Here is a 16,296-nt window from a genome sequence, read left to right as displayed (position 1 = left end):
AAATTTTTATCTAAATTGAGTTTTATTTAATTTTTTTATATATAGATATTCAGATTTTTGACTACTTTTATGTTGTATAGAAGCGTATGATAAGAATTTTGTAGACAATAGTGAATATATATTTTTTTTTGTACACTCAGTTAATTAATTGTATCAGTATTTATTAGTTACTCTAGATTAGATACATAACTTGTAGTTTCACTAGGACTATCATTTATTTTGGACTTCAGTATGTAAACACAAACTTGTTATATTAAAAGTTTAATACCCGTATAATTATTTTTTTCTATGATTATATAAATCTTGGGCTGGATGAAAGATGTATACATGAATGAAAATTCTGTTTGAATTGTTCCTTCATGTTTAATATAGACGGTTTAAATAAATATATTAAGAAAACAAAATATAAGATAAATATATTTTCTACAAACAACCTCTGCACTCGTATTTGATGAAAACATTGTTTGCGGAACAAATGGCTCGTACATGGGAAATATCAATCAGTTTCTATAGCGTGATGCCTTTATATTATTCGTATCTGAATTTTCGTTACATCTCGTACTGAAACATTTGAAAACATCAATTAAACAATCTAATGTGAAATCTCAAAAGTCAGCGGTTCTCAGGGGACTTATGACGTGGGGTCAGATGACAAAGAACACTCATTTGCAACTGTCCTAAGCAGGAGCCCGCCCCATCTGGAAGATTTTTGACATTTTTGTTTATCAGCATTAGCTATCATCACGAATGCAACGCCTATAACGTGTACTAAGAACGTACTGTCGTATTCCTAACACGGAAACAATACGAAAATCGTACATATTAATAACTCTCGCTACATATAAATGTGATAGCATTTTTAAAAGTTCACTACATAAACCTAAATTGTGGTTGTGGGTCTGCAAAACATAACTGTTTGTTACCGAGGGCAGTTTACGTCAAAACTCGCTATTAACTGCGATAGATGGCGCTGTACTAAAGAATCTGCAAGGAATCCGGAGGTTGACGCAAGTTATTTTTCTTTTACGACACTCTGTAAAAGTATTTTTCCTTGAATATCGCGATCTATGCCATAGTTGGAAGTAATTTAAACTATAAAGTCCATGAAGTTTCGGAGCTTTCAGTTTATTGCGAACGATGATAATAATAAATGTGCGAACACTTTTATACGCATTTATATTGAGTCGTAAAATATTATTGCTGGATCATACACACGGGACTTAGTTATACGTAAATATACAAAGGCATATTCTTCTCATCGAAGTTTATAAATATTATTTTAAAATTATTAATCTGTTTCGTTTCCGGTCAAGTTTGGTTCATTTTAAACTAACGGTTACATGGTATAATTTAACCGTAAACTCCGGATGTGATCACTTACATTTAATTTCGCGTCCCGTGTAGGGCGCTATCTTTGAAATTAATTTGTAATATCCCATTGAAACCCGAATAGTTTCCTGATTTATTGTTTGTTTACGTATAACGTAATATGATTACTTATAACAACGTGCTTACTATTAATACATTTCATATAAAAAATACAGGGTGTTGTTTTTTTTATATTTATTTTATCTCTTCCATCATACTGTAATGGCTTATACAACATTTACAATCCTAGCTAAATAAGTAAGAAAGTATCATGATTCATTTATGAGTATATTTTTATTATACATTAAGGTAAAAACCTACAGAATTAATAAGAATAAGATTATGTTTAAATAAATTAGTTTAAAGAAATTCACCAGGATAAAAAACGAACACGCCAGTTTTAAGCTCTAGTTAGGAGCATTGTGATAACAAAATAGATATTCCATTCCGAATAATCAAATAGAATTGTTCGCATTCAATAATTCACATAAAGTAAGTTTCATTATTAACAGTCGATTTGGCGCTCGGCCACACTTAATTGAGACTGTTCCTTAATGTATTACGAGCGGACTGCCCTTTGTCTTTGTTCGACTTCATTTGCCTATAGAGCTTTTGTTTACGTGTTCTCTGTACCGCTGTTATCTCATTTAGTTATTGTTAACTCGCTTGTTTTGATATATTTTTGTTTAACAGTTAGTAATCCTTATAATTGTATAAACTAAATTATTTGTGAATTGATTCATTATAAGTATCTTATACAAAGTTGACGGTAGAGTATTCAAAGTTATTTCACTTCAATAATTAATTGAAAATTCTACATCTTTTCTTAAACAATTAAATCTGCGGTAGCACTAATAGAGCCACATGTTTTAGGTACATATATATCGGCTCTACAACTAGACTAGATACTTTAAAGCAAAACCTTGATCGTAACGTCCACAAACAAATATTAAATAGCACATAAATTACGAACTATTTAAGTAAAGACAGCAAAAACAATATGATTTATATGGCCGTTTATCTATAAGTCATGCGCGTGTAGTTCTTGACAAAGTGACCGGAGGGAGACCAGTGGCTTATTTATTACGAACGAGATTTAAGGGTTAACGTTACAAAGTTACACTTACTTTAGTTGATAGGGAGATTAATGTCCGTTCGTGATTATGTTTCAGATAGGTGTTGAATATTATTTTGTTCTGGTTTGTTTAAAGTCTCTGTAATAATGTCTAGACGTATCGAAGTAACTGTACTGTATGTATCTTACAGGCCAAGATGAGCACTGGGGACGGTACGGTCCATCAGAAGACAGACGACAGGCTCGGTCACCACCAGTCCATGAGCCAGATGCTGTATGGAGCTGGTCTCGGACCAGGTCGGTCGGGTTAGTATCTATGGACCATGACACAGCTTGATACAGCCTCCAGTGAGAATTTCCCCAAAGTGTTTATGGAGTATGACATATCTAAACAGAGGATTAAGTAAGAATTACTCGGACTGTCCTAACTATCTCACAGTAGGTGTGGACTAAGACATGTACGAGTATCTTGACAGATAACAGAAATACCTCCCTGTCTGACTAACATTCGCACAGTCTTCACTTCAGGCACTTTAATCATCCGCCCGTGATCACGGTCGCTAAAAAGAACCGATAAGTTGGTACTATGTACATATAAAATAATAAAAAAATGCGTAGTATTCGAAAAATTTAGCTTCATTCCCACAGGGTCTATAAACTGTGTCATGTCTTGACAAGGTTTCGTTGGGAACTCCTCCAACTTCACTCACACTTCAGCAATATCCTTGTACAAATATCTTCATACAGGATTCAATGTAATAGACCTGAAATCATACAAATATGTTTTTAAAACCAAAGCAATATGGAACTATTTAAATAAAATAATTAAGAATGTAAAAATCATGGATTGAGTAAAGGATGCGCCAGCTCAGTCCTTAAACCAACTGAAACGCTATGTTCCGGAGGTACAGGTTCGTATCCCGGTCGTGTTGCTGAGATTTCCATTTCATATTTTCTCACTCGCTTAATAGACCTGTACTGACTCATGGTCTATCTATCTGATGACTAATGACCATAATCATCTTGATTAGGTCATACAGTAAACGCTATTCACCACTTTGTTTCCACATACCTACCTCCCACTAATCAGTCTTTACAGATTTGAGCACTTAATAGTTTAAATGAATATTTTCAACAGATATCTTATAGACAAGAAAGAGATAAATATATATTTTTTTATATATATAAATGTAACTAGGTATCTTACAGTGACTTACTTTTATTTTTATTTATGATAATAAAGATATCTTGAGTGGAATGACCTGTTTGCTAAATCATGTCGATCTTCTCAATTTTTTTTTATTATAATTTTACTTCTATATTCTACTGCGCTTTTTTATATCATCGCCTAAATCTCTCCAGGATCATCCTCCTCATCACCGGTGGGTGGTAACAATACTGGCAGTGGATTGCTGGTGGTGCCTCAACCACTCGGCAAGGGTCCAACCAAGTTACAGCCTCTACATTCACACGCCAGGAAATATCACTGCAAGATGTGTCCACAGGTATGATCAGACTTTAATAGCTATTTTTTTACATTCATGTTACGAAAATATTATTTAAAATTTTAAACAAAATAAAACACTACAATTATACCGTTGCTAAAGACGTTAAAACCTTTGTTCATACTGAGAAAAAAAAAAACAAACGTACATATATATATTATATATAATGTATTTCTAGTCCAAATCCTCATGAAGGTTACCAAGACACTATCTCAAGCGAACAAATCTAAAAAAAAAAATATTTTCAATTTATAAACAATAAATTAATAATATAGATGCTAAGTTTAAATACAAAGAAATCTCTCCGTATAATCTCGGTGGTATGTTGTATTGAGTGTTTTTCATCTTAAAAGATGCTTAATATTTATAAGATATCTTGAAAGTGTTTCAAACTGGATCCAAAGGCAGCATCCGACACGCGGAAACCGCTCACAGATAAGGCTGGGGATACACACGTGTGTATCCAAAACTGACTTACCTATCACCAGAGTTATACTAAAATAATTCTAATACATAAAATGATAAAAAGGAGACATTCATTAAATAAAAAATAAAATATTTTTATAATAAAAATAAATTTTTACTAACAATTATAATAAATCAGAGAATTATAAAAAGAATTAAAAATCTTATTTAAATATATATATATATATATATATATGTATGTATATAGTCAATAATCTCAATTTTCTTTAAATTCTTACAACGTCTGAGATATCCTTTAAAGTGACATTTAATTCCAGTCTTATTATGTGGAATTAATATATAATATACGAAGATGGTTATACGATTGCAAAATTATAATGAGCCGCCTCGCACATCAAAATACGATTCGTCAACGGAGTACAGCTCACAGATCAAATATATTTGTTATATATAGTAAAAATATTATATGCTCATGGAGAAATAGAAATATTTTATTATAATTATATCAGATTACATAATAATACCTTGTTTTTGACACACATTTAATATATATATATATACATATATATGCATGTATGTCTGTATATGTCCTTTCAAAAACCATTCGTATCAGTTAGTTTTGAAACTTAACGATTATTTACTGTTTCCTTTAATAAATTTTAATACAATCTTTAATATATTTTTTTTCAACAGTCATTATTTAAATTTCTTATTCTATTCTATTTATTCTTTCTTACATTGATTATTATTGAATTATAATAAAATCATCCTCATTGTTTCTTAATCGTTAAACATACCAGAAAATGAATTAAATTAAATCTCATAGGACCGTCATCAAATAAAATACAAATATCTCATTTATTTAGAGATTTTAATTGACGTGAAATTATACATATTCTTCATAAACTATTTCACATTGACATTTTTATTCTAACGGTACATTAAATTTAATTTTCAATTAAAACGCTCCGGGTTTTTGTTCAGCTTTATTATACGATTCTAATAATATTAACGACGAAAATTTAAATTAATTATTTTAATGACTTGGGTATTACCAAAAAAAAAAATAACTTAATATCCTAAAGTGATACACAAACAACGAATACATCGAAAATAAACATACGTAAAATAGAAAAATTTATTTGTTGTCCGATAACAAAAAGCTCCGGCCATAAAATCGCTTCCCAACAATAGTGCATGAGACCATTTGACTTTCGGCGGGATCGCAATAAAAAAAAAAACGAATCCTGTGGACTTTTGTTAATTAGAAAAAATAAAACAACACCAACAAAAAATGGGCTATAATGAATCAGGATAAGGTTAAAATTTGTTTGAGCGATACGAGCCATCACGTGGCTAATCAAAACCAGAAGCTGGAGAATGTCATAGCAAAAATGCAGGATGGCCGAGAGACGGACGGCTCGGCAAAAAGTTGAATCGGCTAATACTTGGTGCGTTTGTGTAAAGCTTTGAATTCCTCACAGGAGTTGCCAAACGTTATAATTTTTTTGTTAATACGAATTAATTAATAAATTTCGTACGAACACTGCCATAGGGGGAAGAATCTCTGAAATGTCCACGACGAAATAACGAAAAGGACTGGGACCAAACGTAAAATAAATTTCTACATTGAGATCAAATAGAATGAAAAATAACAAACATTAAAGAAAATAAATAAACTCAACAATACTTCAAATGTTGTGAAACATCTAGTCCTAACATAATTTACCTTCAGCTCAAAATCATTCAGAAAATAATAAATTATTTAGACTTATTATATTTAAGGTGCTATCTTTAAAAGGTTGTCTATCCCTCGTGAACTGTTTGCCCTTTAAAATCGCCGACGGACACTAAATCGGTCAACCGCGAAAAAGATATTTGATTTTAATTACGGTTAAAAAACACATAGAAAGTCCAAGAAAGTCGAACTAGTCATATAACTTTTATTTATGGTGTATTTTTTTATTATTTTTAAGGTTTTTTTGTTTAAATATTATATAAAATAAATCTTCCTATCGGTAGATTTTTTGCCATTAACAAACACACATAATTTGTATGATACGAGGCTAAAAATAGCTTCACATATACGTATAATGTATATATTGTAGAATCTTCTCAGAATGTCCGAGGAATTCTACTCGAACAACGCACGTAATAACCTCTAACACTCAGCAAGCTATCATACAAATTTCTGTCATTTTGTCAAACACTACACCACAGTTTTATACGAACAAAACTATGCAAAAATCAACCTTAACATGAAGACATTAAGTCCAAATAGCAATGACCATTAGAATAGTCTACCCTACAAGAAAATGCGTAATATCTCGAAGTACCAAAAAAGGATCAGATTATTTTGGACTTTACCACTATTGTATAGAGTTGGCTTTAGAGTAATAAATCAAATAGTTTTTTGCTCGATATTAGACAGGCTCTTATGGCGTCTATTTATCACGAAATGGAAATCGCATCCGACTTCCGGTCATCTGTCGTCTTCCTGGAGGTGCTTAGGCGCGGTTTTTTATTGCACGCAATTTGTGATCTCCGCCATCTTTAATTTGATTGCCATTTCATCGCCCTTCGACCACTTAACTCAGTCCATCTTGTTACGACATCAGTTGCTGATATGTCCCAAAAAGATTAGTAGCCGTATTAATATATATTATCCGGTATATATCAGGTTTCTGATATCAATAAATGATACAAACTTTGGAATTTGGAATGGAATATTGGTCATTCCAATCACTAACATAAATCAGTTATTTATATAGGTCTGTTCTCATTAAACGTCAGAAATCGAGTGAAAATTTTATTAAGGACTGGTCAAACTACCCTTAAGCTTCACATTTGTATAATTATTACCATTACCAGGGTTGATTAATACCAGTGCCAAAAAAATTTCAAAAAATCTTTATTATTTTGAATTACTATGAATGTTTAGTACAAAATATTTAAATATAAAAGGAATCTTCATGAAATATGACCTATCCTTACATATTCTGAGTGAGGTTTATAAAATATTGTGGGCTTAGCATTAGAATTATGAGTCCACCAAAGAAACTACTAAAGCTTGGTCCACAAGAACCAGGTCATCATGATTCGCTACACTGCTGTATCTGGTAGATGCTCTAAACTCGATCGTTTTGATCAGGGTACCTTCTTAGACTTCTGTCTTAGATATGTACACCACTACAGCTAATGCATACTCTCTATCAAACAACACATCAGTAAATTTCATACGAAAAATATTAAAAAATCGTGCTGTTTAAGATGTGTTATCACCAACATAATAGTTTATAATGTCGATAAACTATAACATTATTTATATAAAGAAGCGTCATATTTACGGAAGTACTGGCTGGTGCTAAAAAAACATTGTCAACAACGATGCAAAATATGACAGATCATTAAAAGACGTATTTAAAAATAAAACAATAAATTGTCAGACAGCGCTTCATGTTACAGATTACACAAGAACTGCTTTTAATTGTCAATCGATTATTATAATTGATCTGATGCGAGACGTCTTTGACAAAGATTTCATCCAACTAACAGATATTTATATTGAACGCAATTCACAATTATATATACATAAAATGTATATATTAACGTAATATATAATACAAGTCATTAGTACTGTTCTTACGCCGGCAGGTGTCCTGAACGTGCGCCTGCGCAATTAAAACGTGTCACTGGAAACGAATGCGCTATCAATGTTGGGCCTCGAATGTCGCTTAAATATGATATATGTCGTAATATCACACGTAAATTATACTTTAAATTTGACAAAATATTTATGTTTATTTATCATTAAAAAAATATGTAAAAAATAACAGAAATTTCATTGTAACAATCTTTGTAATGTGACATTTATTGCACAACTTAATAAAGAGATTTTGTCTTATAGGAAAATCAATGGCTTTGATGTGATAGAAACAATTTTTGCTCCTTATAAATAACCGAACACATAAAATACCAAATAGAATTTTAAAAAAATAATTGGATTTAACATACAGAACGTATTACCTTATAACGTCAGCAGACACGTCTAGTTTCATAGCCACAAAAGTCAAGCATGCGTTTGACATGCAATTAAAAAGTGTTCACATTTAATCTACACTAACCGTCGAATTAAACAGTCCAGTTTATACAGCCGATGTATTGTTTATACAGTTAATAAATACATTGTAACAAATAGTCCAGATAAGAAAACTTTTTTGATTTTTTTTTTCTAGATAAATTTTAACCGATGACTTTAATAAATATGTTTCATAGACTATAGATAATAGAGACTATAAATATATATTTTTTTTTATGTTAATATAAAATTTTAAACTTAATAGTCGTATGTGTCTTTGTTCGGGATAGCGATAGGCTTGACAGATTTCGATAAAACTTTCGAGTGATTTTAAATGACAAAAAAGTTATCATTTAGTGCTTGTTAAATCTATTCTAATGTTACTTATAGTTCTTTACATTTTAATTTCTTCAACTGACATAAACTATTCCAAAACTCTCTTAACTTATTAACCTAAATTTATTCTCTCGTAATGATTTTACGTAATTACGTCTTTTCTTATTATTATCTTAATTAAATACAAACTCTCGTTTGTGATGAGAAAAAAAAAACATCTTTATAATTGTATGAGATATAGACCGTACAATAAGTTGTTTATGAAATTTATTTAAGAAACATTTGTTAATGTATATGTGGTTTCCATGACGTCTGTTGGAAACCGACCGCAAAGCGTCTTGCGGTTACCGAGAAAGCTCTAAGACGTTTACAACAGTATTAACGTTTGAAAATAATATCACAACTCATATTAACGTCTCAAATACAATTATTATATAAATATACATTTTAAACATGTAAATTATTTCAGCTAGATCAAAGATAAGTATTGAATCAGAATATTGTACGGCATGAAACATTTAAACTTACTATATGTTCCATAACTATAATTAATTAAGTTTTAAGTAATTCCTTGTTGAATAAAAAACGGTTATGTAAGGAGAACTTAAAATATATTTGTGGTTTCATTCAATATTATTCAATGGAAATATCTGCAGTTATATAGATGTTATTGGTCTCTCAAATACTTAACTAAACTGTCTATCGTAAAACTCTAAAATAATATAGATTACACGTAAGATACGGCCATCTTGCTCTAAAGGACAATATTATGTTTTATTCAATTTATGTGAACTACGTTCAAGGTATATTGAGATCACTTAATTATTGTACTATAGTTGCATCATTAAAAATAATATATTACATAAAAACGGAAAAAATATAAATGAAAAAGAGAGCTTACTTCAAAAATACACAGAATTACAGTCGAATATATTTTAAATATTACACTTATAAATACGTAAATATTATAAACGGTACGAGAAGTTTTTATAATTAAGAACATTTGACTGTCTATGACGCTATTTGGATCCTAGTCTCGTATCTCAAGCTACTTATATTTAATATATTCCCGTGACATCCTCCAAGCCGTTCCCGATGCAGGCTCATAAAGGGAAAGGTTAAACACAATCTAAATGACAATGTCCTTAACTAATAGGCGTTGCGGTGCGAAGACGCATTGTGACCGAGATAATCCATCATTATAATATAACCAAACTAGGGATGGAACCGGCACATGTGATTTGTATCTGGTATATATATCTTGTTTTATCGATAGTTTTTTTACTATATTATAAATACAATTCGACTAAAATCCACGTCTATAGTCAATGATACTTAATTAATTTAAATCAGTAAAGTTATTTATGACAAGGGAAATGTAAAAAAATTTAATGAATGGAAACTAAACACAGAAATGCTTGTCTAGATATTTTATATTGGCATTATACGTGACATTATCAGAGTATAACCATATATTTATCTAAATTAAACATCATAAATTTTAAACTTGCATTCAGTTAGTGTTATTGAGAACAATTACAAAAATTAAAACATCGAATAAAAATCATCGATATATCACAGCGCAACTCTATTACAGCATCCCGACATAAATCAAACAACAGATTGATCGTATTATGTCAACATGCACAATCGGGATTTTTGCATAATAATTGTAATGCTTGTCAATTATTGAATAAAACATTACTTCAAGGCGCATGGGAACGTCTTGAAGAATTTGTCATTGCCAAAATTATGTTAAGAAGAATGTAGATTTTGGATTTATTTAAATTTTAGGTTTCATTGCTTTGTGGGAATAAAAAAAAAACAGACAAACGTGATTAATTACTTCATTTAAGTTGTATAATAACCAAATACAATTTTGTGAATTCTTTAGCGCTTTGGAAGTTGTGATCGTTATAATTATCGGGCATTTTCTACATTAATAAGAATTTAAATATTGAGTTTAAAAATTATTAAAAGAAAATTTATATCTACAACAATATGACCATTCTTTTAAATGTTCCGCTCGAGAAATAAGAATTCCTAATATTTGATCGGCTCGCTTCCATAACACAAAGGTGGAGAAGGGCACAGTACTTAAATCCTTTCGCGCCCCACACAATAGATCAATACCCAATAATCTTATAATGGCATTGTAAGGGTTGAGATGTAGACAATACTTTATTGAAAGCAATCGAAGGGTTAAGGTTCTTTAGCTCGGATTAGCAAAGCCGATTTAGCCTGACAGATGTTATTGGGGCCGCGATAACAGATAACTATCAGCGCATACACTTGTCATTTAGTCATTACACAGTATTAAAATTGTAATAAGACAAGAAAGCTTTTAGTGTTGAGAATTTGGAAAGCACATAGAAATAGGTTCAGTTCAGACGCAATTTTTTCTTAATAAATACTGTGTTGAAATTTATAAAAAGAACACTATTTTTATTTTACCATCTTTGCCAAGGCATGACCGTTATTACGAGACTAATTTTAATACAACTAAGCTGATACAGCACAAAGGAGCTTTTTCGTTATAAAATTATACATTAATTCCTTAAAAAATATGTCATCCTCATAAATCTCTGTTACTCAGCAATCAGTATTATCACTAAGCAAAATATTTTTTCCTTTAACCGCTATTGTCGCCGTCTGTGAGCTATCAAGTTTCGTATATCAGCGCTGAGATCGCACGCGCCGATGTCAAACTTAATAATCAATAGAATCAATATGAAATGAGAATTTTTAACCCTTTCATACAGTTATTATATTATTGTACTCTTTATATTTACACTATAGTGTACACGACCCCTATACTCACAGTACTATTGATAGAATATAATATTACTTGCAGGGTTCATTAAACCGACAAATTAAATGGCATAAAAACATTTATTGTATATTAATAAATAATCGATGTTATTTATGAAATCGATTCCGTTATCGATCTATTTAGAATTAATTAATTTTTTGTTTGGCAATAAACCAAGATAAAGTATGTCCAAAATTGGAATTGAAATCGAATATTTTATAGTAATTATTGTACGTTGTACACCATCTAGTTTTTTACCAAAGCATTGTTTAGGGCCATTACTCACTGCTGATAGTACTGGCCACGTAGGATATCTTTTACATTGTAAACATAACCTACTTTAATACTTGCGAAGATTTATGAAAGGAAAACTGCGAACGTCCCGTATGACGTGTACCGATGGTAACTTGTGTTAAGACAACAAGATATCATACCGTAGAAACATTGAATTCAATTAATTAGAATATAAATGTTTAATAAATTAATAATATTAACGTAAAGTGCGTGTCACACCTGCGTGTTCAGCAACTATACGTTACACTGGCTCTTATCAATGCACCTTTCTTTAAAATATCATCATATTTTCTTATAAAAACTATTTATACATTTTTTTTTTATTACAAATCTTGCATACATTCATAAAACGGTTCGCTTAAATAAAACATGATTTATCGTAAAAAAATATCTAATTAATTCAAATTCTTGCCCCACTGTTCTCACGATTATATTTTTTTTAATTGCAACCCAGCAGATGTTTTGTTCGATACGAAAAAAATAATACAACCGAATATAAATCTAAATAATCATCAAACAATGAATGATCAGATGATGATGACGAGTAAAACCGGCTCACAATTAGACGCACAAAAGAAATTGAAGGGACAAAGTTCTTGTTCCAGTACTTTAATTATTCACCATAAGATCCACCCGGTCTGAGATCTCACGGAGGAGCATCGCTAATGATATAAAAAACGTGACCCCCGAAAGAATTTTTTTGAATAAAATTAATAGAACCTAAAATAAAGCTCAAAATAAACACGCACTCAAAGAGACAGTATTAAGACTTTAATATGCAAAGGAGTATGCAGAATTAGGGCGGCCGGGACTGGCTATGCAAATCACCGTGCGAAGTGACTGTAAAAAACAAATAGTCTAAAAACTCCTCTATGGCTGAATGATAAATATAAAAACAATTTTTGCATTGTCTCGTCCGTACATAAATCGTAGGGCCGTACGTAGTTCCTTGTGAGTAACGGGACAAGTTTAGTATGCAAATTGCGGATGGCTGGTAATCTTTTATTTTAAGGGAATCTCTTTGTGTTTTATCTACAGCGTATAGTCGCGCGGATTCCGCGGGGTAGGAACATGAGAAAAACTTTGTATGAGACATTAATGATTCTACATATGCAAATGTGTACTGTCTTCGCTGTGGGAGCCTTGTTCTGGGGTGATCTTTGAGAACCGTTGAATTTGCTTAACGTTTTTTTTTTTAATTATTGTCTCGAATTAACTGACAGATTTTTTTATTTTATTTTTTTTGTATATAATTTATTTCAACGTTGTATTGTTTTTAAGTTCCCTCCATACATTATATATGGATAGATCTAACTAAGTCCTATATACCTATATTTAGGGTAAACGGTAACTGATAATTATTTTTTTGTATGATTAAGTATGATTAATTAAATACTTGTGTAGGACAGTTAGTAAATCAACGTTTAGTTTTGTTATAACCTCTTCATTTTCTTACGCCATAAAAAATATACATACATATTTTTTTCGTTTTATTCTTACGTATTTTTAATATGATAAAAATATCTGGATTGTATTACTCTTAATGACAATTTTATTTTAATTCAACCTCTTTTTATATTACAGGTATGTGCAAGCAACCCTTCCTCATAAGGTATTTATCTCCCTTATAAAATCGAAAAGTAATATACATGTTTGTTTCATTACATTAACTGTAACTAGAGTTATGTTATTGCAGATATAATTTAAAATAAAAATAATTTAATACTACTGACATAACTCAATCAAACTATAGACATCTGTCGGTAGCGTAGGGAACTATTAATTATAGTTTCATAGATCTCCAATAGATGGAACGAGTGGGACGATTTACGATCAATGATGTATGTGTACGAAGATATTTATTTTATCTACCTATAAAGAAGCTTCAGCAAACATGGACTAAAAAATTTTATATATAAACTCAATAATATATTTAATAATTTCTCTCTCCGAATCAAATTTACAGCATAATTATTTGTAGTCTTCAATGCAATAAATTTTAATAGAATTATCGTTTAACAGCTATTAAACAATTAATTCTTGAATATTATATTGAAATTAAATAAATCGGCGCAAGCGCAGCTCACATACGACGATCTCACACAGACATGACGCACACGCACACATACACAGCTGTATGAGGAATGACTCCAGCCATGTGGTAGTCGCCAAGTATTTTGACGAATTCCGAATAGAACAGACATGCGTTAGAAGGGCATCAACACCAACAGAATATAGTTTTTTTTTACTTGTACACTTTTATATATATATTGCGAGAATTCGTAGTTATTTTACTGAGTTTTACTATAAAACTATACCAATGTATGCAATTTGAATAGGGAAAAGTTAATAAAAAGGTTTGATATAAGAAATATCACGTTATTCAGTTGTTTAGGTGTTTGATTACATCGTAAAATATTAACTTATTTACCAATACATTTGTGGTAAACATCATACAAATTAAGTTTCGTAAAACAGGTCTTATAATATTTGAGTTGCACTGCCGGTGTAACGTACTCGGCGCCTCCCATGACGATGCATGAGGAGGGGGAGTCAAACCTGATTTTCGGTCTATGTTGACCTTGTGGCGGACATATTACATCACACGGCTTGAAACGCTATAATTCATAACCTTCACATACAAATATAAACTTTATTTTTAACGCGATTAAGTATATATTTCAATGTCGTTACATAGCGGTTATTTAGACGTTATCAAAACGAGACGCTTCTATTCAACGGTTACTAAGTAATGTTTTCCGTCAATGTCTTTCCGCGTGTGTTTTTGATAATTTAAGGTTTTCATTGGTTTATTTGGCTTCAATTCTATCTGATAGTTCATTTTATATAAATCAATTAAATTATACATTACAATAAAATTACAATGGGAATTAATACCGATGTTATATGAAGGTGGGTTAAGACTTTAGAACTTGGATTTATTAAGAGAATTATAAAGAAAAAATTGTATATGTATAAAAGATTTCAACGAGCATATCGTTGTTAATTTTAGTTTATAAATAAACTTAATTAAAACATTAAAAACCTTTAACGACACACTCTAAGACATTTAAATTATATATATAAATAAAGAATATAACATTATCATAATAAAACATAAATTATAAGACTATTTATATCTTCAACGAGGATTCGCATTTCGCTGGACACGTTAATAAATAATTTTGTAAGATTAATATTTTAAATTTAAATAAATAACTACGAAAATTCGAAATAATTACACCTAACGTAATTAAATTTAATAATAAAATCATGACTTAAGAATAACTTTAAATAATTTTATTTCATAATTAACATTTCCTATATAATTATTATATATATATGAGTGATCCTACTCAAAAATCACAAGACGTTCGAGTACAGACAGACGTATTTAATTATATTTCTATATAATATAATGTTTTAGCCAAACTAAGCAGATAGCTAAGTCACTCAAGGTCGACGGTGTCTCGCTCGAGCGAAAAGCTTTTGAAAAATCAAATCATAATTACTAAGAACCGGATTTGAATACTGCAATTAATGTTAATATGTGTTTAGAGAACCTGCTTCACTATATTCAGTGTTTTATTTGATATTTAAAATTGATTTGTTAATGTTGTCTCTGCTAACATTAGATTGACTACCGAATTTCTCGGAGTCATTTCGATTTTTAAAATTAAAATCGATATTATAACGTCGAAAAAAAATATCGATTTTAAAACAGATTAATAACATCAGCTGTATTGTTTTTAATTCGATTATATCGCAATGGAGATAAAAAATCAAAGTATATCAATAGTTACGGTCTTAAATTATTTCATTCAAGGTCATAAAAAATATAACACTGTTATACTTATACATAAAAAACAATTGCCGGCCATTTTGTTCTTAAAAAAAAAACTTATCGCTTTTATAAAAATTTGGGTCAACACCGTATTTGTCGTTTTATTTAAATATCTGACTCAGAGCTAGCGGTTCATTCGTGTCCCTTTATAATTTTATCGTTTGTTTACATTTTTTATATATATGTATATAGAAAATCATCTACGAATTAAATAATTCTTAATCGTAATGACTAAAAAGGTTTTTTTAACGCTCGAAGCTGTTTATATCACAATATAGGACTTGTACAAAATAACACTGGCCGGTATATGAAAAAAAAAATGAATGACAGTTCGTTAGTTGAGTTATAAAAGAGTTTTCATATTTTAAAAATAAATATTAATAAGTTTCGTTTATTAAAATATACGTTCAGAAATCTTCAAATGTTAGTTGGCTGTGTTGCGTCACACCTTCAAAGTCAAGGCCACGCGGAGGTAATTAATTTTAGATATGATGTTAAAAATTTATAAGTACCTACATATATTTTTTTATTATTATTATTATAAATCATTGGAAGTTG

General features: G+C 30.2%; 1 protein-coding gene across 1 annotated transcript in view; it reads left to right on the top strand.

Annotated features, from left to right (window-relative positions):
- The window catches only part of LOC116776062 (zinc finger protein rotund-like), an 88,134-nt gene that overhangs the window by 41,391 nt on the left and 30,447 nt on the right, over positions 1–16,296 (top strand). Inside the window, 2 exon segments of the mRNA XM_061524384.1 lie at positions 2,635–2,749; positions 3,806–3,948. Coding sequence (XP_061380368.1) covers positions 2,635–2,749; positions 3,806–3,948 — 258 coding nt within the window.

Source organism: Danaus plexippus, chromosome 24 (genome assembly GCF_018135715.1).
Source record: "Danaus plexippus chromosome 24, MEX_DaPlex, whole genome shotgun sequence".
Classification (NCBI taxonomy): domain Eukaryota; kingdom Metazoa; phylum Arthropoda; class Insecta; order Lepidoptera; family Nymphalidae; genus Danaus; species Danaus plexippus.
Note: the sequence above shows the minus strand (reverse complement) of the source record. Positions and strands in the feature narration are given on the sequence as shown.